The sequence below is a fragment of the Phyllostomus discolor genome, chromosome 7, assembly GCF_004126475.2.
Source record: "Phyllostomus discolor isolate MPI-MPIP mPhyDis1 chromosome 7, mPhyDis1.pri.v3, whole genome shotgun sequence".
Classification (NCBI taxonomy): Eukaryota; Metazoa; Chordata; class Mammalia; order Chiroptera; family Phyllostomidae; genus Phyllostomus; species Phyllostomus discolor.
In genome coordinates this window covers 112,415,617-112,443,534 of record NC_040909.2, presented here as the reverse complement: position 1 = coordinate 112,443,534, position 27,918 = coordinate 112,415,617, and the positions used below count along the sequence as shown (strand labels likewise).

The following is a 27,918-nucleotide window of genomic DNA, read 5'->3' as shown; positions in this document are numbered from 1 at the left end:
CCGCCTCCAGGGGGCGCGCCGGCCGCCGCAGCGTGAGGCCGCTCTGGCTCAGATGGAGGCTCCGCTCGTCTCTGTGACCGCTTCTCACCTGGGCCTGCCGCCGCCTTCGCCGCTGGGAGGGTGCAGCAGCTGTCACAACTGCTCCGCCGAGTCGAAGGTACCTGGGAGGGGGCCTGTGGACCTCTCCAAGACGGGAGCCACTGATATCTCCGCCGCTGGCCCTGAATCCCCGGAGGGACGCGGCCCGGGGCCTGGCCGAGGGACCCGAGCGGCGACAGAGCCAGACAGGTCCCCGCGGGCCCGGGGGTCTGTGCTGCTCGTGAGCACCGGGAAAGGCCTGCGGGCGGTAGGTGGGGGGTTGCATTTGCGAGTGAAGGCAGTGGGTGTCCGAGGAAGGGTGCCAGCCAGGATTTGCCGGCCGCGGCGGGCCTGCGGCGGGGAGCGCTCGCGGGGACCCGGGAGGTCCCAGGTCCGAAGTCCGAGCCGAAGCCGCAGCTGGCCGCTGGTCATTAGGCCTGGGCGACATGTGTGCTTTTGCCGCATTAGCACAGATTACAGTACGTGGTCGATTATAAGGAGTCCGCAGTCTAGGCGTAAACAGAAGCCGTTGAAATGTCCAGAATGGCATCTGGCCCCGGCGTGCCCGTGTTCGAAAACAACACTTGCCCCTTAATTAGCATGCTGTGCTGAGAAGCAGGTTGTTTACTCACTAGATTTTCCAACACAGTGCTCTGCCTCGAGAGAAAGATAACATTTATTCTGCAAAACGGTCCACAATGTTCAAAATATGAACATACTGAGATAAAAAATATATACCGCTGAATAGTAACACTTCTCATTCCTTAAAAAAATAATGGTGGTACCAAGGAGCTCCTAGCTTGAAGAGGTTGGCATAGGAGTGACAGTAATAGCTATCCTCAAATGCTTGCTCTACGTCAGACATCGTGCTGAGTGCTTTAAAATACCTAGTGACTGTAAACCTTGGAGCAATCTTATGAAGTAACATTTCCATTTTACAGATAAGGAAGCTGAGGCACGGAGTCTAAATTAATTTGTTCAAGGTTAGACAGCTAGCAAAAGCTGAGCTGGGGTTTGAGCCTCTTCTCCCTTACTCCAGTGTCCTCTGCTTAAGATTTCGTTGTTGTTGTTTTCATATGCACACTGACTGGGGATTTAACCTGCGACTTGGGTTTGTGCCCTGACCAGGAATCCAACCCCTAACCCTTTGGTCTAGGGGACAATGCTCCAACCAGCTGAGCCACCTTGTAGGCCTGTTGCTGTTGTTTTTATTAACTTGATTTGTAGCTTGAACTGATTTCCCTGTATTACTGCCTGGGTGTCCTGAGGATGTGGCAGCTGGCTTTCTTCAGTGTGAACCATCTATGAGAGAGCAAAGAGGAGGCTTCACTGTTTTTTATTGCCCGATCTTGGAAGCCACTTCAACCGTATTCTATTTGATAGAAGTGAATTAGTAAATCCATTCAAGGGGAGGAGATTTAAACTTCACCTCCTCAAGGGAGGTGTATCAAAGAATGTGTGGGCATATTTTTCAACCGCCGCAATGTACTTATGTAAGTGATATGATTAATACACAAAATGCAAAAGAATGCAAATGCAAAAATGCAAATACACCATAGCTGTATGACTACAATTAGAGTTCAGCAAGGTTGCTGATGTGAGTCAACCCACATGCACTAATTTCATTCCTAGTATTAGTAATAACTGAGTTAAAACTGTAATAAAAAAGACTCCAATCATAGCAGAAATAAAAGCAGAAATTTATTTAAAAATAAAAGTTATAAAATATGTACAAGACCTTCATGGAAAAAAATTATACAAATTTATTAAAAGATAGCAAAGAATACTCAGATATACAATGTTCAAGGATAGGATAACTCAGTGTAGTAAACAAAAATTTCAGTAAGATTTCTGTGATGTATGACAAAGGAATCCTAACACTCAGATGGAATAGAAAATGACAAACAACTGTTACAGTGATTCTGAAGAACAAGATGGGGAGCCTTGCCATACATGGTATCAAGTACTGTTGTGAAGCCTGCGTAATTAAAGCAGTGTGGTATTAGCACATGCATGTCCCATAGATTACCAGCACAGAACAGAAAGCCAGAAACAGACACACACAAATAAATAATCGGTATCTGTTAGAGCCCTATTATCTGGTACAGTGGCTATGACCACATACGACTTTAAATTTTAAATGTAATATGCCTAGCATCAATAACTGCACTGTTGGTTCTCAGAATTCTGGTGTTCTAGTATTTGATGCTATTTTAAAGTATTTTTTATGATATATCTTTGTGGAATTTTTGGCTATTTAAAAAAAAACCCTTAAGCATTTATTGTCTTGGGACACAGCAAGGGAATTATATATGTTCTATTACAACTTTCCAAATTAATGAATGGTGCATCTGTTTTGAAAAAGTATTCTGTATTTCCATGACTTCAAAAGAAGGAAGAAAAGTGTCAAAGCAAATTTTATATTACAAAAATTATTCTAACTATTTTGGAGACTTTCCAAATGAGCAAAATAAGACATGAACAGTGTTGAAATTGATTCAGGTATCCTCTATGAAATTAAGAGATTAAGAAATTGGAAATGTTTTCTTTGACACAAGCTAGCTCAATAAGGTTTCAGTTTCTGCAAAAATAAGTAATTAAAAGGATAGAGAAAGATCTCAAAGAAGAGACGAAGTGATTTGAAGATGGAGTTGGTAACTACATTACCATTATGTTGCCTCTAGTTAATATAGAGAGATTATTTAGCCTCTGGAAAAATTTGCCAAAAACATGCTAACAACTCATTTACAATGCTTTCTGGGAAAAAAAATCAAATTTATTTTTATTTTTTTGTGATTATTTCAATTTTCTTTATTTTTTATAATATTTACTTTTCTACTAGTTTATATTAGAATGACAGTGTATACATTAGAATGACAGTGTATACTTAACACATTTTTATAAGTTTATATTTTTATTGATGCTCTGAAATATTACTAATTTTTTAATTAGAGATGCATTGTACATTTCACTTTACTTGTTAAAACATGAATTTTGAATTTGAAAAAAACCCAGTGTTAATACTAATATTTCTGTATTATATGACGTAACTGTTGAAATACTCATGCTATCATTTTGCTTTAATGTTGTATTTCTGTCTAGTATGTGCCTGCTGTGGAAGGAGTTAACAAATGTTGGTTTATTATTTCTAAATAATTTCTACTTCTCAGACCCTAAAAGACGCTCAAGCAGTAGACATATATATGGTCATGATTTCTCCTTAAGTGTGGTATCAGTTTTATTGGTGTCCCATTTTAGGCCATATATTTTTGTCTAGTTATAGTCTTTGGCCAACTGCAATGAGTATCTTCATGACTACTGTTACCTTTTAGGCATTAAGACCAATTTCCATGCTCCATTGGAAGAGTTCCTTGAATGCATACTTTACTTTTGGACCATGCATTCATTTAACTAAAAAGTAAAAAGTATAGATTGAGCACAGTACGCAATAGGCGCTGTTAGACACGGTGGGTTTTGTTGAACAAGACAAATAAGCTCTTCTCCTCAAAGAGCTTACATTCAAACAGGGGGGTATACAGTAAACAAGAAAATTCTAGATGGGATAAGTAAACAGGACGATGTAAGAAGTAACTTGTGGGGATACATACATTTGAGCTGAGACCTGAGTGCTGGGAATGAGCCAGTTGAGTCAAGATCTAGCCAGGAAATATATTGCAGGGGAAGGAAGAGTAAGCGTGATGACCCTGAGGCAGGGAAGAGCTAAAGGGAACTTGAAGGCAGCGTGTGGGGCTAGAGTATAGAGAACAGGAAGTACAGATGGTTAAAGATGGGATTGCATAGGCAGGAGCAAAGTCATTTGGGTTTTGTAGACCATGGCAAGGATTTTGAATGTCATTTTTATATGTATTGGGTTGCCATTTACTTATTTAAGTCAAGGGAATGAAATGTGATTTATGTTTTTGAATGATTTTTTTTTCTGTGTGCAGAAATTAATTATACAGGGGTAAAAGTGGAAATGGAGAATGGTTAGGAGTTTATTATAGTAGGCTCAGGAAGGAGTCATCCTCGGACCTTTGGAGCTACCAAAAACATTTCTTAGCTTGAACTTGATGTTCCACAAGCATGGAATGGAGGTAACTGATGAGAATGAGACTGAGAGACCAATTAGAAAGACAGTGGAAAAGTTCATGTATGTGGTTGTGTGTCAGAGCCAGAATTAAGAGCAGAGGCAGTGAGAGTACAAGGGAAATAGAATTTGCCTTGACATAGAATTTGAGAGACAGCAAAGAATGAAGAGCTGACAGGACTTTGTGTCTGATTCGGAGTCAGGAGGAAAAAAGGCATCTAGGATGACGGCTAGAAGCCTGGGCTGCTAGAGACGTATTAGTACCGTTGTCAGAGGCTTGGAGCACTGTCTTTGTTGTGGTGAGTGTGTGGGGCATTGGGTTTTAGACGTGATGTCGAGGTGAAGGCAAGACACACAGATGGCACTGTTTATGGTATTGCCCTGTGTACTCGTGTGCTAACATATATAGTACTGTTACTACCTCTTGGGAGTTCCCTGCTTGCTTGCCTTGCCCTTGCAGAGCACCAGACTCTTAAGAGTTCCTCCCATGATTGCTCCTGAGCCCCTGAGGGCCGAAGTCATTTTACTGATGTTCAGTGATGTACCCTTATCATTGATATGGAAATCTTTTACCCTTAATTCAGGCTGAACTTTTTTAAGGGGTATTTTTACTTGGAAACTAAGCAAAAAAAAAAAAAATCTAGCATCTTATATTTGTTTATTGCATTGTCATCTTCAAAACACTGTGAAGTAGATAGGACAGATATTATTACCCCAGTTTTTCAAATGAGGAGACTTAGATACCTAGAGGATGCCTTCTGGAGGTTGTACCCTAAAAATTGGCAGTCAGGAGCCGAGACACAAATCTTTGACTGGTATCTAGTCCTTAAAGACTAGTTTCTGGTAAACTCACAGAGCACAGATCTCTTGGTTCAAGTCTTTAAGTCTCCCTTCACTATTTATAGCTTATGATCATCCATCTGGTTGTCTTTCGTAGCTGCAACTTTAACTAGGTTGGGGGACAGTGGTATCTTTGGGTTAGCAGAAACCTGACACTGAGGTTTGATCCAGTTCTCATTTCCTCCAAACCTTAGTCCCCTCAGGCCTTCCTCTCTGATGGTGTATACTTACGCTCATTGTCCTAGCTTCTATGTGCCCGGGTCCTCTGGATTGGGAAGGCGTTTTCTTCCTTGATGGATGTGGAACTGGGAGTGATCTGCCTTAAAAGCACTGGAAGGAACCAGAGGCTGGCTGGAGAAAGTTAGGGAAAGTTGTGCGGACAGGTTTCTTTCTGCTTGCTGTAGCCAAAAGGGGGCTCAAGGAGAGGTCGCGAGATGGAAACAGCAGACATTTCACAAGGTGTGAGGGCGGGGAACAGGTGGAGGATCCGAGGTGGCTGTCAGCCTGGAGAGTTGTGGGTTAAGAGTGGGTGGCGGAGACACGTCCCAGAGGACAAAATCCAAGTGAGGGACTGGAGTGAAGTGGAAGTACAGGTATTTGACAGGGAGAAGTTTGAGGAACTCTTGGGTGAACCTTTTTTTAAGTGATAAGTTACATACATGAAACCATCCAATAGTATGTAATAAAGAGCTATAATTTGGGCCAGAGAAGACTGGAGGGAAATGGTGTGAAAAAGCAGTGTGTTTGGTAAAAGTATTTTAGATGTATTTGCATTAGTATCACTGAGGATGATGTGTTAAAATATCGTTGGTCAATTTTAATTTGCTTTTGTCTCTGTTCCTATACTTTTTTCTGCTGTTTAAGATGCTAAACATTTCATAATCCTAGATCATTTTCCCAAATCCAAAGCTTGTGAATTTTGATAATGTAATTTGTTTCATATATCCAAATATAAGAAATTTATTCTCCTATCTATTGTTTGAAGACAGTGAAGTCATTATCTTTTGGTAGAATTTTATTTTATTTCATTTTACTTATTGATTTGAGAGAGAGAGAAAAGAACACTAATTTGTGGTTCCACTTACTCATGCATTCATCGGCTGCTTCTTGTACTCGTAAGTGCCCTGACTGGAGATCAAACCCACAACCTTGGCATAGTGGGACCTTGGCAGAGTGGGATGGGGCTCCAACCAACTGAGCTAACAGGCCAGGGCTTGATAGCACTTTAAAGAACAGCTTTTCTATCATAATTATTTTTGCCTGAGTATGGTTTTCTTGAATACAAGAACAAAAGTTCAGAGTCACAATTATTCAACTTAAAAAAACACCCCACTCTTTCTAACAGTTTTATAGTACATCATACCCCTATTGACAGGTCATCTAGAAAAAAAAAATGTTTTAGATTTAGACATTTACCATATTATTCCAAATTTCCTTGGTGTTTGTCATAGAACAAATGACAAAATACAGGTAGGCACCGCATAACAACATTTTGATCAATGACAGACCTCATGTGTGACGGTGGTTACATAACATTATGGTTGCGCTGAAAACCTTCGGTTGCCTAGTGCCGCCGTAGCCGCCGTCACAGCATCAGAGTGCGGTGCATTGACAGCGTGTTTGCGGCGATGCTGGCGTAATCCGGCCGCACTGCCAGTCGCACCGAAGCGCAGCACATGCAATTACGTGCAGTACGTAATAGTTGATAATGAAGGATTGTTACTGGTTTATGTATTTACTATACTTTTTATTGTTATTTTACAGTATTACTATACCTATAAAAGTTTGCTGTAAGTTACGCTGGCAGTGGCCTCATACATCTGGTGTTTATCATGTCTCTTGATTTCATTTTCTCTCGTTTTTGATTTAATCTCATGATGTAGGTGCCATACCGGCTTGTAACCTAGGAACAATCGACTGTACCATACAACCTGGGTGTGTAATGGGCTGTACCACCTAGGTTTGTGTAAGTGCGCTCTGGGATATTTGCACAACGATGCATTGATGCAATGGTGCCTAATGATGCGTTTCTCAGAACACAGCCCCATCGTAAGTGGCACGTGGCTGCATTAAATAGTTTTGAGAGATTGAAAAATAAGGAGCAGAAAGAAAACGAGGTTTGCGTTTGCTAAAATTAGCAAGCAATTTTGACTATGTTAAGGGGGGGAAAAAACCTTGAGAAGCCGTTTCCTGGAAAACAGCAAATCTGGGAGAGCTATGTGGCTGTTAAAACTTGAGATCCTTAGTCACTAACCACTCTTTTCTATGTTGGTCACAGTGACCTGGTAGGTCAGTAAAAATGGTTTCATTAGGAATTTGCCAGCCCTTATTCCCATGCCTAGAAGATCCGATCAAACTCTTGAGTACCTGATGTGAACCAAGCCAGGTCGCAGATCTGCCATGTTCATAGGAGAGGCTGCGTGGGTGCCGGTCTCAGTCAGAAAGAGGGTTCTTGTAATTCATGGTCCCTCCCGTCAGAGTTATTGTGCTTAAGAAGCCACAAGGATTGCTGGCTCAGCTCTGCTCTAGAATACTGGCATTCCCCACTTTGTGCCCCACATCTCAGGCTCCTGAGTGGCAGCATGAGGAAAGCTCCAGCCCAAGAATACAACTTCTGCCTGAAATCTTCTACTTATTTTTATCCTCTTAAGCTGGGCTGTAAAACCTAGGGGGAAAAAATCCTCATGTGTCTTTCTTGAATCTAGAGCCAGTTCTAAGCATGTAACTAACGCCTATTTTGTTATTCCTGGGCGTCAGAGATGCCTCCCCAAAAAGGTTACCCCAGTCTAAAAGAGCGAGAGCGGGAAAAGACCGCAGGCCCTCTTTAAAGCCCCAGACACTCCTCAGCTCTCTTAGACTCTTTACTCGCTTCCTACCAGGGGTCTCATCTTTAATTCTTATTTTCAGTGGGGAGAAAGAGGAAATTTCTAGTGCCCCATGTAGTGGTTCTTTTGTGACCGGATGTAAACGTGCTATTTTAAAAGGCTGTATATGCTGACACCCAATCTAACACATAGTTTAGGGTGTGGAAAGTGACAAACTATAATAGAACTATGAACAATAAACTGTTATATTGGTGCTGTAACTTATTTTTCTACCATGAATCATGAATATGGCTACAACCTTGCAGGTGAGGAGTAGTGTGTAAAGTAGCATATAAGTTACAGCCTCTCCGATGCTCAGTATCCTTATCCATAAAGTAAGGAGATCGGGTGAGGCAATCTAAGATGACCATTTCAGCTCTCGAGTTTCACGGAAACATCTTAAGTTTCTCCTAAGCACAATCTTGTGCCTTCAAACTATTTCAGGTGAAGTCTGGTTTAAATTTTGTGGACTATTTAGAAAATAGGAATAATTTACCAAAGTTGTAGTTTCTATATTTTTAAGTAACACTGAATAAATGAATAAGCAAGAAGGCCATTCTTGTAGCACTTTAATTCTGTGCAAGTGAAATCTGCTAATAAGGTTCAATAAAGGTTTAGGTTTTGGAATAGGCCTAGAATCATATTGATGCTACTTATTTGCTTGGGGAACATTTTTTAAAGGAAGGCTGAACTTCATCCTAACTCTGATTTTTCACAGATTCAGAATGAGTGGGAATTATCATAAGTAACTGAATTTAAAGAGAAACTTTGGTAGCGCTCTTGCTTTGTACCTACCTGTACTGGATGCTCAAGGTGCACTTGAAGCCCAGGTAGGCCACAAGGTGGCACTATTGGGCCATATAAAGTGCTGCTGTAGCTAGAAAATTTTTTAAAAAATCGAGTAACTTTTTACAGGAGTACTATAGGCGCATGGAAAACTTCAGCTTGACCTCTCAGTGCTTATTTAATGTCTTTATTATAGAATTACAAGTTACAGGCTTGGACCTTCCAGTGGGAGGAAGTCCCTTGCTCAGAATTTTAAACATGGCAAAATTATACAGTAAAGATTGTGGAAAATACCAAAAGGTAATTAGAGTTACAAAAAATATCCAAGATTACCAACATTCCCTTTGTGAAGTTAATTTTGACTCATTTTAAGCTAATATCTTTATAAAACTTGGATTGTAACTAAATTTTAATAACACAAACAAATAAACTAATATAACTATTATAGGAAATAACATATTAGAAATCCTTTTTTGGTGTTTTTTGATTTCCTGATGGAGACAGAAAAAATTTTTTTTTAAATTGTTCAAGTACAGTTTTCTGCCTTTTACTCCCTTCCCACCTCCCTCCCATTTCCACCTATCACCTCTTATTTTTGTCCATGTGTCCTTTATACTTGTTCCTGCAGACCTTTCCCCTTTTACTGTGAAATTCCCTCTCCTCTCCCCTCTGGTCACTGTCAGCCTGTCCTCTATTTCAGTGTCTTTGGTTATATTTTGCTTGTTTCTTTGTTTTGTTGATAGGTTCCTGTTAAAGGTGAAATCATATGGTATTTGTCTTTCACTGCCTGGCTTGTTTCACTTAGCATAATGCTTTCCAGCTCCATCCATGCTGTTGCAAAGGGTAGGAGCTCCTTCTTTCTTCCTGCTGCGTAGAATTCCATTGTGTAAATATACCATAGTTTTTTGATCCATTCATTTACTGATGGGCACCTAGGTTGCTTCCAGCACTTGGCTATTGTAAATTGTGCTGCTGTGAACATTGGGGTACATAGGTTCTTTTGGATTGGTGTTTCAGGGTTCTTAGGGTATAATCCTAGCAGTGGAATTGCTGAGTCAAAAGGCAGATCCATTTTTAGTTTTCTGAGGAAGCTCCATACTGTTTTCCACAGTGGCGGCACCAGTCTGCAATCCCACCAACAGTGCACTAGGGTTCCCTTTTCTTGCAGACAGAAAATTTTAGGCAGGTGTTTTCTCGCTAGTCAATGACTAAGACGTACTTGAGAATAATGAGTCAGGAGTTTAGTCACTTCCTGTAACATAGAAAACCTTTCCAAATATTTTATTGTTTTCTCACACTTTAAAAAACTTTGTGTGAGATGACCACAAAAAGCTAATTCAAAATATATGAGCTGAACTGATGTTTCCCATAGAGTAAGAAGCACTCCCAGGGATTTATGGTTTTACCGTGGTTTAAAAAGAAGTTTATTGTTAATAAAATGATTGTAAGGAGTTAATTCAGAGTTTGTGGACTAGAACTAATGTTTCCCTTTCTGCAATCTTTGATGGGAAGGTTTGCTAAACTGATTTATTATATTAAGAAAAGTCATATAAAAACAAACTTAGTGACTTTATTTTTTCACACATAAAGCGAGGATAATGATAGTACTTACCATACAGAATTTTTATGAGGATTAAACCAGTGATTACAGGAAAAACATTTAAATAGTGCCGGGAGCATAATAACTTAATTAATGTTAAATATTATGTATTCAGATGTTGCTAAGCAGTTGTTTGCACAGTAATAACAAATATACAAACAAGTCCTTTTTCTCTTTTCATTAAGTTTTGATTCCTAAGGACCCCTACTAAGTAATACATGACTAACATACTTTTAATTATCACATAAACTTAAACATAATGAGTTGGCCTCCCTTAAAGGAGCATTCCGTAATTCACACGTTCCACGTTAACCTCACCTTTACCACACTAATAAAGCTGGCGCTGAAGAAATCCCGAAGTTAAGAATTTTAGACCCAGTCAAAATAGACTAAACTGTTGGACATAAGACAAAATGTGAGTTTTCCTCAAATTTAGAAATAAGGTAAAAATGTATCTGCCAATGCTGGATCCAGATCTATCTAAAAATTACTCTCATTGAACATCTGGTCATTATTTTTGAGCCTTGGAAGCAAAATTCGGAAGGTTCTACCTATCAACTTCCTTCTTCAAATGTTCTTCATGGTACTGGAGTATACTGTAAGGGTACTCTTCTCAATTCCTTTTAAAATTTACTTAGTACCATGCTTTCAGAAAGAGGCTGCCTTTTTCCTACATTCCGAACTCAAGTAATATTCACATATTTTGTCTTTATTTTGGGTAGGTAACTCCAAGGTTAAAAATTGGAATCCTAGCCAAATGATCGATGAGAATTTATTTCCCAGGCCCTCCTAAGATGACCTCCCCAAAAGTAGATGAAGACCCTACATCCAGCTTAGTTTAAGATGAACTGTAGTTTAGGATGACTATAAACCACTGTAATCTTGGAAGTTTTGTTGTGAGCAAAGCAAGCATTGCATTAAGATTGCTGTCACAGTGAGAGGGTTTGCCCAGGAAGAAATGAGGCTGGTTCCACGGCCCTACATTGTAATCAGGCCATCTGTGTCACATCTTTTAAAGGCATTGTTTGAGAACCTATTATGATAGTCAAATTTTGACCAAAAATATTATTTAAAAATTTGCTTAGATTACATTTTGATTGTCTTAAAATGTCAATGAGTTCAAAACTCTATAATAGAAAAAATATAGGGTAAATTTTGTTTTAATGTTCTAAGGAACTCAATAAGAAAGTTGTGGTGTACATACTGACAATAGAATACAACCATTACAAATTGTAATAGAAGACTGGTAACATGGAAGGATGTTCACAATATAGTAAGTGGAAAAGGTTAACATTAATATGCATCGTATGAGTTAAATATACATATTCATACAGAGAAAAAATGCTAGAGACTATAGCACCAAAATATTAAAGCAGTCATTTCAAATAGTCATTTCTAGTTGCTAAGATTATAGGTAACTTTAACTTTTGTCTCTGTTCATATTTATTTTCTTAAATTTACAATGAACTGTAGAACTAGCCATACGAAAAGATGTTACTTTAAAATCCCGTTACAGTGAACCTAATTGAGTGTACATTCAGCAGAGAATTACTGGATTTTCCCATGCCTGGCTTTTCACAAACGCTGCCTCTGCACTGTGTCCTCGCGCCGGGCAGACACATAGATCAGACCTCTTCTTGCCCTCTGGAGACATGGTCGGGCAGGGAGTTCTGCAGACAGTTTTGAACAGGCAACAAAACTTTGTATGAGCCATGTTCTCCTTAATTATCTTGCTGACTGTATAGAGGCTCATGGCATCTAGGAAATATTAGAGACTAAATTCGAAGGGCACTCCGCCACTGAACGCTGTGGCCTGAGACTCACGAACTTCTCTGAGCCTTGGAAATGAAGACCCCTCTTTTAGGGAAACATACCACTGAAGATAAGCAGACTGAACAAATACATGATTACTGTTTGGGGAAGAATTTAAATTGTTCAGATTCTTGTTCAGAGCTAGATTTCTTACAAATAGGGCTTTTTCCTTGCCTAATATCTGTGGATCTGCACAGTGCTTGGGTTTTGAGAACCATAATTTTAAAGTGCTCGCAGTTAGGATCTAATGACTTCATTGGAAGTTCTTATTTCATGGTTCTTTGAAGGTATTTTATAAATTAAAATAAATGTATCCTTTTAAAGGGGTAAAAATTGACCAAGTGAGGTATAGAGAATCCTGACTTGGAGGTTACACTTACTGTATACCATTCTCAGGTCGCTACTTTGTTTTGTCATTAGAAAATGTGGGAGACAGCTGTGATGTCACACTTCAGATATGCCGTGTGCTCCTTGCATTTTGCTGACGTGTCTGGTGTTCTGATCTCTGATTGAAGTTGCTGTGTAGGCATAGTGTAGTCCATCCATTTGTCCCAGGAATGTGCTTTTCCCAGTGACTTTTCAAAATGAAAAGTGAATCGACACATTATATCCAGTTTGTGATACTGGGTGTAGAAGACCAATTGAAAGTTATAATACACAGATGATAAAATAGGACATATTTTTTCCATTAGTTCTTAACCATCAAGAATACTAAAAGTTAAGCAGATTGACATAAGAGAAAAATATAAAAGAAAAAGAATATTAACAAGAACTTTTCATCAAGTCAGTGACTCACAAGCTTACACCAAAATCTCCGTATTTTGTTATTTGGATTGAGACATTTCAGCGTTGGACTATTTAGTGTTAGGATCTCTTGTAACTGAGTTTTGGGTGACTGCCCCGTCTGTCCTCATAGGCTTCTCAGGCCGTGCCACCAAGTGCGAGTGCGGGGCCAGGGGTTTAGACACGGGCCGCGCCAGCCTTCTGAGGCCTGCCCACCGAAACCCTGCCTTTCACAGTCCCAAGGGGTCGGCCTTTGGAACAGCCAGCAGGCACTGTCCCTTAGGAACCAGGCCCTAAGGAACAAGGAACAAGCCGAGGGCTTTCTGGGGCTTGCTCATTCCTCCTCTCCACTGTTCTGGCTGTTTTCCCTCTGCCAGCAACCAGTTCTCCTCTTCTTTCCTGGAGGTCGTTTCTCCCCACTAGAGGTCACTCACTGTCAGCAGCTGCTGAGTTACCAGCGGATCAGTGCTCTCTGCCAGCTGTCTCCAGTACAGCAGAGGACTGGTCCCTAGAGCGGCATTTGGTCTTGGGAGAGCAGTGATTGTTATTTTAGGGTGCTTAAGTCATGCAGTTAGTAAGTAGCTCACGTGGGTTTCAGACTCAGGCTCTCCAGCTCCAGAAACGTTCTGGATGGAGGAGCCACTCTTTTAACAGCCTCGGGCTGTAGAACCACCGCCCCTGGCCCCTGGAGCGTGCTGTGCACTCCTGGAAGGGGCCGTCTCAGGAGAGTCAGAGCGGACCTCATCTCTCTCCCTCCCGCACTCCCCACCGCTGAAGGCAGCCGTCAGTCTGCGTGGCTTTCGCATCACTCACCGGGGAACAGACTCCCCTCTGTGAATCTTGAAAGATTCGAGTTCCCTGTCCACACTCACACGTTAGTGCGTCTAACTCTCCTTGGGGAGTGGTTTTTACTACTCGCCCCCTTCAGTGAACACCAGGGCATCTACCTGAGCTCTTGTATGTGCTTGGGCCCACGAGCTTTTCCATAGCCTCTCACTCTCCTGGTTCCTCGAGGCATCCAGACAAATGAATCCAAAGAAGACCTTACATTTTTCCCTTTTTTGTATGGGGAGGGTGGGCACCTTCCAACTCAACAGTATTTTTGTCAAAATCTTTAGGCCACCATACAACACAGCAGTTGCTCGTGGGTGGTTGTCCCAGAGAAACGAAGACTTACGTTCACATAAAAATATGTACCCGAATGTTTAGAAGCTTTGTCATAGTCATGGAAACTGGAGACAGCCAGACGTCCTTCAGTAGGCGAACAGTTCAGCGAACTGTGGTACCTCTTTATCATGGAATACTACTCACAGAAGAAGAAGAAACAGACTATTGATATAAACAATCTGGATCAATCTCAAGAGAATTGTATTGAGTGAAAAAATAAAAAGCAATCCCCAAAAGTTCCGTGCTGTGTGGTTCCGTTTGTGTGTTTGAAATGACAGGGTCCCAGCAATGGAAACCACCCAGAGCAGTGGTTTCTGGGGATGAAGGAGCAGGGAGGGAGGGAAGTGGGTGCGGCTGTAAACAGGCAATGTGAGAGGTCTTCGTGGTCGCAGAAATGCTCCGTATCTTGACTGTATTAATGTCAGTATGTGGGTTGTGGTCTTGTACCATAGTTTTGCAAGATGTTACTATCGGGGAAACGAAGTAAAAGGTACACAGGACCTCTGTTATTACAACTGCATGTGAATCTCCAATTGTCTCAAAAAGCTTGATTTAAAAAATCTATAGTCCTCTTGACCTCTTAGACAACAGTTAATTTGTGTCCTGATTTTTATTCACTTCCATAACTTCTTGAGGAAGCTGTGAACAGATTTCTAGTGATCCAGATCTAATCTGGGTCTTAGACATTGTCTTGGCAAGTTTTTCAGAATCAGATCGAATGCATTTGTATAATACTGTTTGAAATCACATAAATCTGTAATTTGATCAAGTTTATTTTCTTATGGGGCCCAGTCATATCAAAATGTTATGGCAGAAGTAATGTCTTTCTGTGGACTTAGGGGAAATTAAAATTACTTGGGGGGGGGGGTGTAGCTATGTGATCAAGCAAAGCTTGTCCCTTTCGTAATGTGAACCCTGCTGTCTTCAGAGTAACCCCCTCCACTATGTTAACATTGAAAATGAAAGCCAGAGTATGTGTTAGAGAGAGGCTTTAGTCACGGAGACTCAGCTCCAGGACTCAGGACAAGAAAGGAAAACACTAGGCTTTAGGTGAATCAGAATACTTGTTCAAAGAAATTGATTAAGTGGCTCTGTGATATGAAGTTTGGCTAAGCTGGTGTTATAGAATTGCAGAAAGCGAGTAAAGAGTTGAGCAGGGTGGGTGTTGTGTGTATTATCAGTCATCAGGTCACTGGTTGACACACTTGTGGGACTGGTCCTCGCATGTTGCTTGTCAGTCCTGGCCTTCACTTCCGACTCGGCACTGAGAGCCCTTGTGAAACAACCTGACTTACGTTGGAAGTGGAGCTTCGTAAAGTACCATTAATTATTTCTCTGGATAAGCTTATTTAAAGGGATTTGATAACAGTGAATGTGAATGGCCAGTGAAAGGTTAACCTGAATTTCAGCCAGAACTGTCAATTTGGGATTTAGACTTTACGAGGGGGGGGCCCCTAAAACCCCCAGAATTATCTTCTGGAGGGCGGGCCCCTTGTACTACAAGCTCCCCACACTATAGGTGAGTGTTCTAGGAACCCATCTGTATCAGTGTACCACCTGGCATTGTTGTGAGAGGGTGCATTCAGCTTCAGTTAATTTTTTTTTTTGAAGACTCAAGGTGTTTGCCCATTTCATGGTGGGTGATTTATGAGCGCACCTGCCCACCCCACGCTGAGGGTTCAGCAGTTTTTGACCCAAACCAGCATGACCCTTTTGCCCCACCCTCCCTATTCACCGGATCTTACCCAAGCGACTTTTTGTTTGTTTCCCCAATGAAAGAAGTCCTCAAAGGGAAACATTTTGCCCATCTAGAAGAGGTGAGACAAAATATGGCAGAAGCACTAGAAGGCATCCAAATGGAAGAGTTCAAAAACTGCTTTGAGCAGTGGGAAAAACATCTCGATAGGTATATTACATCAAATGGAGAGTCCTTTGAAGGTGACTCAACTTTAAACATGTAAGAATAAACACACTTTTTTTTTAATTAAAAAAATCCTTTCTTTTGGGTCCCCCCTCATATAACCCCACCACTTAGCATGGTACTAGCACATTGTAGACACGCAGTAAATGTTTGTTTAACAAATTAATACTGATTCTCTATGGGCCATACTGCCGGTCCCTGACCCCTCTGACACAACCCCTGAAGAGAACAGCCCAGTGGGACAGATGGTGCTCTGGGAACCGCTCAGTGTCGGAGGGGCACCTGACTGGGTTCCAGCCGAAGCATGAAGTGGGCAGCCCCACGGTCCGGGAGGAGGGGGGCAGCCGTGTGGAACAGGCTGCAGACAGGTACGAGCCAGCCTTCCTTTCACGCTGAGAAGGAAAGAGGGGACAACCTGAGGGGGAGGACCAGCCCCCACTCACGAGAAAAACGTGCGTTCTGAATCCCAGGGGCTTAGAATGAGTTTTCTTTTCGGAGCTGAGTTTTGTCTCTGCTGATGAACCACACTTCCTTTTTCTTTTATCTTCCTGACCATTCCTTCTTGTTTGTGGGCAACAGAGCTACTCTTTAAGCCCTTTTTTCTTCCTTTTCCCTCTTCTTACCTGTCAGTCACTAGCCTCATGAACCGAGATCTTTCTGCAGATGCCTGCAGGCCCCGCTGGTTTGCCTGCGTTTCCCGGAACAGCGAGTCCTTTTTCACACCACACCTTCAGTATAACCGAATTTTCTATTTACTCCAGATCCTCACCGTTACGTGTCTGGATATCCTGTTTGAACCCTTTTAAGAATTCAGAGAAACTGCCAGGTGACCACTGAGAAAAGATCTAATCTTAAGGCTTACGTGAGTATTTTCTGCTGTGACCTTGCTTTAAGACAAATTCAGTTCTGTGATCGAAATGAAAAGTGTTATCGAGCTTATTAAATTTGGGAGTAAGGTTAGCAGTTTCTCAAGAGCACAAAGAAACTCACAAAGTACAGTACACTTCTTCTTTCTTAAGAAATAGACCAAAAAAGGGCTTTTTTTTTCTCCCCGGAGCCAACATTCAAAAGAATCCCAGTCTGCAAACCACAAGAATTCTTACTGTGTTTTAACCAAAAATACCAAGTAAATTGTTTCTCAGAATCTATTCATACACAATTTAACCAAAACACATTACTTCTTGAAAAGCACATATGTGGTATTTTATTTTTAAAAAGTTTGTGATAGCTTCATTTTTTTTAATGATTCAATCAGATGAATGCTGTAGGAGAAAACAGGGAGAGTGCCCCCAAAGGAAAACGCTTGACAATTGTATCGAGTCATTTCTTCTCACTGGGTTAATTTCTTTAAAAAGTATTGTATAGTGTTATAATCTGAAGTGTATTTTACCTTGACCTCTGTAATTAATCATAGGCAGATTTTTCCCTTGTTTAGACTTATCCTTAACAGCTCCTTCTCACTCTTTATATGCAATGGGTCATTAATTTGCACTGATTTTACCTTCCACATCCCTGAGCAGTGTGCCCCGTCTCTCTGCCACTGCCTGAGGTCCGGCTCTCCGCATTTCTTGCCTGGGTTTGCACAGTGACATACTGATTGATTTCTCTGTCTCAGATCTTGACCCCCTCCAACCTCACCTCTTCATGCTGCCAACAAAGCAGCCTTTCTCAAAGAATAGTATGATGAGACCGTGGCATTTTCTTGGCTTACCCCCCTCCAGTGACTCATTACTAGAATTCAGGTACAATGAGCCGTAGCATGGAGTTGTTAGGAGGGTTAAAGGAAACTCAGTAAGAGGCTCTGGTGCCATGCCTGGCTCAGCGCAGGCCTTCGGTGCCTGTTACTGTTTCCTTTTGCCCCGGGAGCCCCGGGCAGCAGCAGAGCTCTAGTGTAAGGGCGCCCCGGACTGGAGGGACCACGGCTCTGCTGGGAAACCAGGCTAAGAGGAGGAGGGGCCCAGAGTGTCATCGAACTCCACAGCCCTGCTCTCCTGACACCCTGAGGTCAGGCACAAGAGGAGCTTGGTCTTGCATCCAGTTCCATTAGTGTCCCAGAAAGGAAGATTTAGGCTGATAGATTACAAGCCATGCTCATCTCTGACTAACCTTCAAGTAACCTTAGAGTGGGAGTCATCGCTATAGTAAACACATCAGTCTCTGTCTTTGTGTTTTCTTGTTTTGGTTTGTTTTCTCTTCAGTTTCTTAGTAAAGATTTGTCATGCTTATTTTTACATGAGCCAAGAGAGGTGGGGGAAGAGAGAGACAGAGAGAGAGGGGGGAAGACAGAGAGACAGTGAGAGAGGCACACAGAAAAAGATGCTCAGAGAGAGAGAGAGGGCGAGACACGGAGAGACCACTGGGGCAGGGAGGTGTCCGTGAGGGAGATGTGGACACTCGGACTGGTGAGGCTGCGTTACTCAGGTGGATGAAATATTGGCGTGGACACAGTTGGGGTTGCTGCCTCTGCCCCGCCTCTCTACTCCCAGACAGACCTGGTTTTCCTCATCTCTCCATCTTCAGACAGTGGGAGTTTGGTAAAGTCAGATATTTAGGTAACCGTAGAACAGAGCAGAAGAAGATCAGTATTGTGAAAAAGATGGGCAATCTGAATTGATTTTGTGATATTTGTAATTTTTAAATTAAGTTCGTTGCTTTCCTTAGCTTTTTATGTTAAAATTAGAAATTTGTGCTATAAACACGGCATTTAGTGGGGCTTTGTTGAGTGTTGTTTTGCTGTGTTTGATGCTAATTTAGTTAACTTTTGAGCAGATAGCTCTGTTTACCACATGGAACATATCAAATGCGGTAAGAAGCAAGTATATGGAGGAGATATATTACTTGATTTAAACGAGAGTGTCAGCAGTAGTGTGTGCGCATGTGCGTGGATAGTTCTTTGAAGTCTAAGGATCCACGTGTTTATGTTTCCTGACAATGCACTAAACTTCAATCTAAGCAGTTACAGCTTGCTTAACTCTAAAAATGTCTCAGTATTTTTATATGATGAAAAGCAAAATAAAGCTTTACAGTAATTTAATTGCAATTTTGACCTAGAAGATATGAAGGAACAAGACGTTATAGTGGCAAATAAAATGTAATTGATAACGTGGTGGTTGTTTCTGTTTGGTGAGGTGCTTTATCAGAGGCTGAGGCCTTCCTGAGGCCAGGAAGGATAGCAAAAGGTGCTTTTCTAAGTGACTTTATTGTCTTGATTTAGTCTGCCTTTGCCAAACCTCACTGTCCTCATGTTTCACTGCAGGCATCCACCACACCAGAACCATGTCCTACGTTTTTGTAAACGATTCTTCCCAGACCAACGTGCCCTTGCTACAAGCCTGTATTGACGGAGACTTTAACTATTCCAAGAGGCTTTTGGAAAGTGGCTTTGACCCAAACATTCGCGACAGCAGGGGCCGAACGGGCCTTCACCTTGCAGCGGCCCGTGGGAATGTGGACATCTGCCAGCTGCTGCATAAGTTCGGTGCTGACCTTCTGGCCACAGACTACCAAGGGAACACTGCCCTTCACCTCTGCGGTCATGTGGATACTATTCAGTTCCTAGTTTCCAATGGACTCAAAATTGATATTTGGTGAGTTCTCTGTGGTTTTTGAAGTCTAGTCATTTCTTCCCATTAGTCTCTCAACCAGTGGGCTAATCTTGGAGTCTATTGATTTTGTTTCCTCGTTTATCAGTTGTAGCCATGCGGTCAGCAAGGCATTGAGAACAGTGGGATCTTGCTGGGGGAGCAAGGGAACCAGGGGCTGACTTCTAGATTCGTGCTGAAGCAGTGCCAGCTTTCCTATGAAGACAGTAAAGGAGAATTAGAATTTATGGAACATCTGTTATGGGTTGGGCACTGTGTTTACTTATGTTAGCTCATTCACTCCTCAGAATAAATAGTTCTTGCAGTAGCTGTTATCTTCATTCTACGGATGAAATAGTTGAGACAAGAAGGGTTAAATGACTTAACAAAGGTCACATAGCCAGAATTTGAACCTTGTTCCTCCAGATCCCCAAGCTTCCTTGCCTTCTGTCATACGATATTCCATGCTAGCTTCATATTCTCTGTGGGGCTCCTAATCCTTTCTGCACTGAACAATTTCAAGAAGTGGCTCTCTTTGTTTATTTTAGAGGTGCTTTTTCTCTTGAGTGGGAAGGATGTCAGGCCACTGTTAAAGCTGAGCTTGACCTTTAAAGTGCAGTTACATGTTGCCCAAATTTATTGGTCCTGTACTGTCCCTGACTCTGAATAAGACGGTAAATGCTCCTGTCCCCATCAGGACAGCACATGGTGGGGACTGACTGCAGGGCTCAATGTCAGCTGGGCTCTGTCCTGTTGTTAGTGTCAGGTAGCTAGGCAAGTCACAGTAGCTCATCTGGTTGCATTTGAGATTTTTAAAAAATTCTTAGACTTTTAAAAAATATATAAATATTCTTTCCATAAAATGTAAATGACAAAAATGAATCTAGAATTAGACTTTCCAATTAATTTCTGGAAAGATGCCCTCTTTTTCTTTTATTTATTCTAATTTATGTACTCTTTTGCCTATATATTCCTTTTCCTTTTTCCCTAGAAGGAAAAAAAAATAGGTTAATTCAAAATTCAGGTTTCAGCTTGACTATTGGCTCTGCTCTGGATTTTAATTTTAACTTAATTGGGCTTATACCTTCTTCACTGTCTTAGGTACTAACGATGTAATACAATTACTGTAATGACCTCTTTATTTTGATAACCTTTTTAAAGCAATCATCAAGGTGCTACACCCTTAGTTCTGGCAAAGCGCAGAGGCGTGAATAAAGATGTCATCCGATTGCTGGAATCTTTGGAAGAACAGGAAGTAAAAGGATTTAATAGAGGAACCCACTCAAAACTGGAGACCATGCAGACAGCTGAGAGTGAAAGGTACTTAAGATATAATTTTTTAATGGGCAAGTCACTTTAAGTCCCTGGATCTTTTATGACAACTTTGTGAGCTTTATATTTATTTGCTTTCAAGTACAAAGCTTTGATACTTTCTTTGAACTTCACGTAGGTCCCTATGGCTCCAGATTACAATTGAGAAGCTATTAACAGGAAGTACTACGTGCCCACATGCACAGAATGCTCTGTGCAGGGAAACTCGCTGCATCGGCAGTGCAAGGGAGGAGAGGTGGTTAAGAGCTGATTATGGGAGAAGGAGACAGGAGTCTGAGGATTTTAGCACAGGTCACAAAAAGAATGGGATTTCAAGAAGGGAGAGATAACTAAGGCTGAGAGCTCGGACAGTATTAGAAAAGACCACAAAGGTAGTCTTGAGGGTAGGGAAGTGGACTGCTGAGGAAAAGTAAAACCGGAGGAGAAAAAGTAAGACAAGATTTAACACATACTCAATTCAGTGATGTGAAAGTGAAAGTGACTTTTTAAAAAAGATTTTATTTATTTATTTATTTTAGAGAGGGAAGGGAAGGGGGTAGAGAGAGAGAGAGAGAGGGAAAAAGAGAAAGAGAAAGAGAGAGACATCAATGTGTGGTTGCTGGGGGTCACAGCCTGCAACCCAGGCATGTACCCTGACTGGGAATTGAACCTGCAACACTTTGGTTCGCAGCCCATGCTCAATCCACTGAGCTACGCCAGCCAGGGGAAAGTGACCTTTACATGAGTTGGAACGAAATAAAATTTGGGCTCCTGTAACTAAGTGAGGCTAAGAGTCAGTGATTGAGTGAGTCATAAATCTCCCATCATTTCTAATCTAAAAGCAGTTCAGAACACCGTTCAGACAGCTCTGAAAAGGTGACAAACCATTTTTACTCCTGGCCTCTGGCTCAACAGATACAGTCAGCAGGCCAGACATTGTTGTGCTAGTATGGAGTTTCGTGGCTGCCACGGAGTTTCAGCCGTCTGAAGTACACCGGGTAGGGGCCATCAGCTTCTTACAGTCTCACCCCACAGTTTCCAGTGGAATATGTTTCAGGGTCCTCATCAGCTGTTGACCCAGTGGCTGATTGATCAAATTCGGATTTAGCATCCTGTAGACCACCTATACCATCAGGGTCATTGCTTCTTTGAATTCTAAATGAAACCCTCTCTATTTTTCATCGTTCACACTTCAGTTCCTTTGTGCGCATGATTGCTTTCCTTCCTCTTCGTGCACTGCCTGGGGTGTTCCTTCGGGACCATTAATTCCACTCTCGAGCTTAGGAGTGTTTTGTCCAGATACTTTCAAATATTTATTACTGTCCAAAGATATGAAAGAGTTTTATGCCTAGAACAGTGCCTGCTTCCCCAGAGTTATCACTGAAAGCTTAGAAGTAGATCAAATAAGCAGAAGGTCAAAGATGCATTTGCAAGCCTGTTTCTCTCGCCTGTGTACTTTGGGTCACATCACTGTGCATTTTCACATCACTGAATTGAGTATGTGTTAAATCTTGTCTTACTTTCTCTCCTCCAGCTTTACTGCCTGAATGCCATAAGCAATTTAATAACATTGTTATCTGTTATTTGTCACAGGTTACGTTCTTCCAAACTAACTTGAAATTCATTTTCATCTTTCTAAACAATAGTAGTAAATTACTTATTTTTTTTTTTTACCATGAGAAATATCCAAGAATGTGCTTTCATTTATTAGTTATTTTTGAGACATTGCTTGGTATATTTTTTTAGGTTCGTATATTTTTTAAACTTATATTTTATTGATTATGCTATTATAGTTGTCCCAATTTTTCCCTCTGGCCCCCCCCACCCAGCACCCCTTACTCCCTCAGGCAATCTCCCCATCAGTGTTCATGTCTGTGGGTCATGTGTGTAAGTTCTTTGGCTACTCCATTTCCTACACTGAACTTGACATCCCCATGGCCATTTTTGTAACTATCGAGTTGTACTACTTAATCCTCTCACCTCTTCACCCGCTCCTCTGAACCTGCCTCCCTTCTGGCAACCATCTAAATGCTCTCCATTTCCATGATTCTTTCTCTGTTTTTCTTGTTTACTTTTTAGATTCAATTGTTCATAGATTTGTATTTTTTGACATTTTATTGTTCATAGTTTTGATCGTCATCTTTTTCTTTAAAAAGTCCCTTTAACATTTTCTATATTAATGGTTTGGTGATGATGAACTCCTTCAGTTTTTTTCTTGTCTGAGGAGCTCTTTATCTGCCCTTTGATTCTAAATGATAGCTTTGTTAGGTAGAGCGATCTTGGCTGTAGGTCCCTGCTTTTCATGACTTTGGATATTTCTTGCCAGTCTCTCCTACTCTGCAAAGTTTCTTTCAAGAAATCAGCTGACGGTCTTATGGGAACTCCCCTGTAGGTAACTAACTGCTTTTCTCTTACTGTTTTTAAGATTCTCTCTTTGTATTTAAGCTTTGGCATTTTAATTATGATGTGTCTTGTAGTGGGCCTCTTTGCATCTATCTTGTTTGGGACCCTGTACTTCCTGGACTTGTGCGTCTCTTACTTTCACCAAGTTATGGAAGTTTTCTTTCCTTATTTTTTCAAATAGATTTTCAATTTCTTATACTCTCTACTGCCAGCTCCCCTATGATGTGAATGTTGGAATGCTTGAAATTGTCCCAGAGGCTGCTTCCACTATCCTTGTTTTTTTGGATTCTTTTTTCTTCTCGCTATACTGATTGGTTGTTTTTTGGTTCCTTATGCTCCAAATCATTGATTTGATTCTCAGTGTCATCCACTCTACTGTTGATTCCCTGTAGATTGCTCTTTATTTTAATTAGTGTATCCTTTGTTTCTGAATGGATCTTTTTTTATGCTGTTAAAGTCCTCACTAAGTTTCTTGAGCATCCTTATAACCAGTGTTTTGAACCGTGCATCTGATATATTGCTTGTCTCCATTTTGTTTAGCTTCTTTTCTGGAGTTTTGACCTGTTCTTTCATTTGGACCATGTTTCTTTGTCTCATTTTGGCAGTTTCCCTGTGTTTGTACGTGTTAGGTAGAGCTACTCTATCTCCCAGGCTTGATAGAATGGCTTAATGTAGTAGGTGACCTGCAGGGTCCGGGGCACAGCCTTCCTTATTACCCAAGCTGGGTACTCAGGGTGTGCCCACTGTGTGGGCTGTGTACACCCTCCTGTCATAATTGAGCCTTGATTGTTGTTGCCATGTCCAAGGTAGCCCCCACCTATGTTCTGTCTGGGGTCACATGTCATTATCTACAAAGTGATCTGCAGATGGCTGCTGTTTGTGCTGGGCTTGTAGGTGCCCAGGAGGACAAGCTGTGAATCAAGGCCAGCTGCTGCTAGTGTTGGGCCTGGGGCCACTTAGCTAGAGGTATGGGGCTTGCTGAAGCCAAATGCCGCTTGTTTGAGAGAATTTAGGAAAATCTGAAGCATGAGCCAAGACAAGCCATTCATATGGAAAATCACTGGAAACAGCTTGGGTGAGCCTGAAACTTGGGTGGGGCAGGGCTTCAGGAACTCAGCAGGTGGGGCAGTGTGAGCCAGGTTGATGGAGTCTCAGATATTGTTCCTGCCTACTGGCTCTGTGACTCTGGCGGGGAGGGCTCAGTAAAAGAAAAATGGCCTTGTCTAGTATTTATGTCTGGGAGAAAGTTGCCCTTCCAGGCCTCAGTTCAGTTCCTCCCCATTTGTTTCTGATGCCTTTCAATCTGCTGCCCTAGTACTGAAGCTCAGGGGGAGTGAGTCCTGATGCATCTGTGTGTGAGCCCCTTAAGAGGACTGCCTGGGATTCCAGTAGCTTCTGTCTTCTGCAGTCTCAATCCCCACTGGTTTTTACATCCAGAATTTAGGAGTCTTAACCTCCTTGCACTGGAAATCTGGGCTGGGGGCCTGGTGTAGGGCTGGGACCCCTTGTCCTGAGACATCCCTCCCATTTTTATGTACCACAAGTGGGTGTGGGACCAGCCGACTCCACGTCCCCGCCCCTCCCACCAGTCTCAGCGTGGTTTCTTCTTTAATTCTGTAGTTGTAGGACTTCCATTCAGTTCAGTTTCTGACGGTTCTGAATGTTGGTTGTTCTGTAATTTAGTTGCATTTTTCATGGGGTTGTTGCATAATTTTTTAAAGGGTCTGTATACATCAAATTAGTGAAAAATACTTTCCCAATCTCCCATAATCCTAAATTTAATTTAGTTCCTGTGTACTTTGTAGGTACAAGGTAACTAAAACAGTGTAGATGACAAATGTGCAAAAAAACCCACACGTGCATGCTCACACTGTCATGCTGTTGGAACCGGGTGCTCTGTGGGCAGCAGCAAACACTTCATTGAGTAGAGTCACTGTAGAAAATTCTGAAATGCAGAGTGTCATGAGCCCCTGGAGAGCTCAAGTGCATTCTCATTTTACATGTAACGTCTGTGAGGATGAAAGCATGTCAGGTCGGGTATAGTCAAATTTTATGTCAAAGTGAACTTTGACCTTCTTTATCTATTTATGGTTTTATGTGTTTAAACCTTCCCAATGTTCTAGTATTAGTTTGGAAAGTGCTTCAGTTTCCTAAATTTTTCTATAGTTGTAGATTCTCATTGAAAATGTCTTCTTGTGTTCAGAAAATAAATATTTTTTAATATGAAAAGAAAACTTTGAGTGTGAAGCAAATGGGCCCATTTGGAAGTCAGCTTTTCACGATAAGAGAAGACCTCTAATATTAGCAAAGGCTGACTAGTAAAGGACCACTGGTTAACAGGGCCAAGAAGTAAACTAAAGCTGTAGGTTTTAGAAAACTGCTGACTTTACATTGTGAACCAGACTCTAAGACATTGTTTTATGCTGTTTGCTTTGTTCTGCAGCCAGACAAGTGGAAGAATGTGAAGAGAAAGTGTTTAGGAAGGGTAGAAGGACTTTTTCCAAGCGATAGATGGTTGACACATGCGATTATGGTCACGGTGGCTTTAATCTAAATGATAGCCTGCCACTGAGCCTGCTGGTGTGACACTCTCGTGGGTGTTGATCCCTTTGAGCTTCGAATTCATCGCTGTGCAGGCCTTCCGGTACCGAATCAGATACACTGTTTTCTGCTGATAGCAGTCAGAGTTCTCCCGGACAGAGTTCTGAAAACCAGAACCAGTGGTTTTATGGTGTTTGTGTTACCTTATTTCAATGAGGCTCAGCCTTTATGCAGAAGAGAAGTAAACTTATTCTGTATTATTGTAAAAGATAGAATTAAAGCCACTGGGAAGAAACTATTAAAAAGAATTTCTAATGAGTAGACTTGTTCAAATGGAGGAGTTAGACTGAAGAGTTAGCCTCCATTATTAAAGAATTACAGTTAAAAGAAGGAATTCTTTCACTGATCATATTATTAAACTAAAAATAACCCCCTTTTAACTTTAAGATTCACATACTGTATTAAATGATTTTTTAGATTTGCCCCTCTTATTTTTTTAACAAGAATTCTCAAATTATGAGTCTTTTTGTTTTGAATTCTTCTAAGTTTAAAATAACCAAACGTGTTTTGGTTTAGTATCTGATGGAAACAGCTCATTTGACTAACTTCAAGATTCCTGCTTGGGACGTTTTTTATTAGAAGAGGACTTTTAACTTCGACTCTTCTAGATACAAAACCAAGAAGCATAATTATTATGGTTTAATAATAATACTATGGTTTAGCAATTACAGTTCGAGGCAGATTGTCCAGATACACAAATCAGAACAGAGTGTGTGAGGGTGTATATGCATATGTATGTCAGTTCTCTTCTTGTGAGGACTGTGTTGTAAAGTTGCTCTTTTCTAAATAATACAGCTCCTGTTGTTTTATGTTTTTAAAATGGGTGAAGTGGGTGGTTTCATGCCCACTTACTTTCTCTTTGCTTCTCTCACAGCGCCATGGAAAGCCATTCTCTCCTCAACCCCAACCTGCAGCAAGGCGAAGGGGTCCTGTCCAGCTTCCGAACCACGTGGCAGGAGTTTGTAGAGGACCTGGGCTTCTGGAGGGTTTTGCTCTTGATCTTCGTCATTGCTCTGCTGTCTCTCGGCATTGCCTACTATGTGAGTGGGGTGCTGCCTTTCGTGGAAAACCAGCCTGAACTGGTGCATTAAAGGAGCTCATAGAAGAGGAGGCACATACCTGTTCTGGCTTCCAGTGTTTCTCAGTTTCTCAAGCTTGTTTTTGTGCAAGGCAGTGAGGGCTGTACATGTTTTTCTTTTTTGCAGTTTTACATAGTGTAATCCTTTTAGAATGACGTGTTCATCTGAACTAACTACTTAGTGTAGTCAAGTATACCGCATCCCAAAGCTACCTCTAACTCCACGTGACTTCTTAGCAACACACAGTCTTGCTTGATAAAAACATGGAAGTGACTAAAGAAAGAAAAAGGAAGCCCTTGCTATAGAAACCTTACCCTCATACAGGACCAGCTAAAGCGAAGTGTTCAAAAAGGAATTTTAGGTTTTCTTTTTTTTTTATATAAGTTTTTTTATTTTTATTTTTTATTTTTGGAGAGGGAAGGGGAAGAGAGAGAGAGAGAGAGAGAGAGAGAGAGAGGGAGGGAGGGAGGGAAACATCAATGTGCGGTTGCTGGGGGTTATGGCCTGCAACCCAGGCATGTACCCTAGCTGGGAATCGAACCTGGGACACTTTGGTTCCCAGCCTGCGCTCAATCCACTGAGCTACACCAGCCAGGGCTGGTTTTCTTTTATGATTGGTTTTGATTGGTGATTTTGTTTTGTTCTTGTTTATTTTTGCAAGAGCCTCTTTTTTTATTTTACAGTCTCTGAGAATAGACAGGAGAATGAAACATTCAGTTTAAAACTTGAAGTGCTTTTTTCAAATCCTGCATAGTAAATCAGTATTGTTGGAATCTCTTTGGTTTATTTTAACGCTTTCAAATCTAGTCACAAACCAACTAGAACTTTTGAAAGTGAGCTATATTTTACTAAAGAATGATAGGTTTGATCTTATATTTATTTGTTTTAGAATAATTTTTTGTAAACTGCTTTACTTGTTAATATCTATAAGAAATGAAGAGTTCATTTTGTTCACTTTTCAATTTCCCTTAGTGTTTATTTCAAGGATGGTCTGTTCATCAAAAA

General features: G+C 41.3%; 1 protein-coding gene across 1 annotated transcript; it reads left to right on the top strand.

The window, feature by feature from the left end:
- The first annotated feature begins 67 nt into the window (after positions 1-67).
- ANKRD46 (ankyrin repeat domain 46) lies at positions 68-27,918 on the top strand. The gene is made up of 5 exons (XM_036031309.1): positions 68-157; positions 19,195-19,525; positions 20,681-20,839; positions 26,709-27,286; positions 27,526-27,918. Exons 2-4 carry the CDS (start codon positions 19,215-19,217, stop codon positions 26,923-26,925), a joined length of 687 nt encoding a protein of 228 aa, XP_035887202.1. The 5' UTR covers positions 68-157; positions 19,195-19,214; the 3' UTR covers positions 26,926-27,286; positions 27,526-27,918.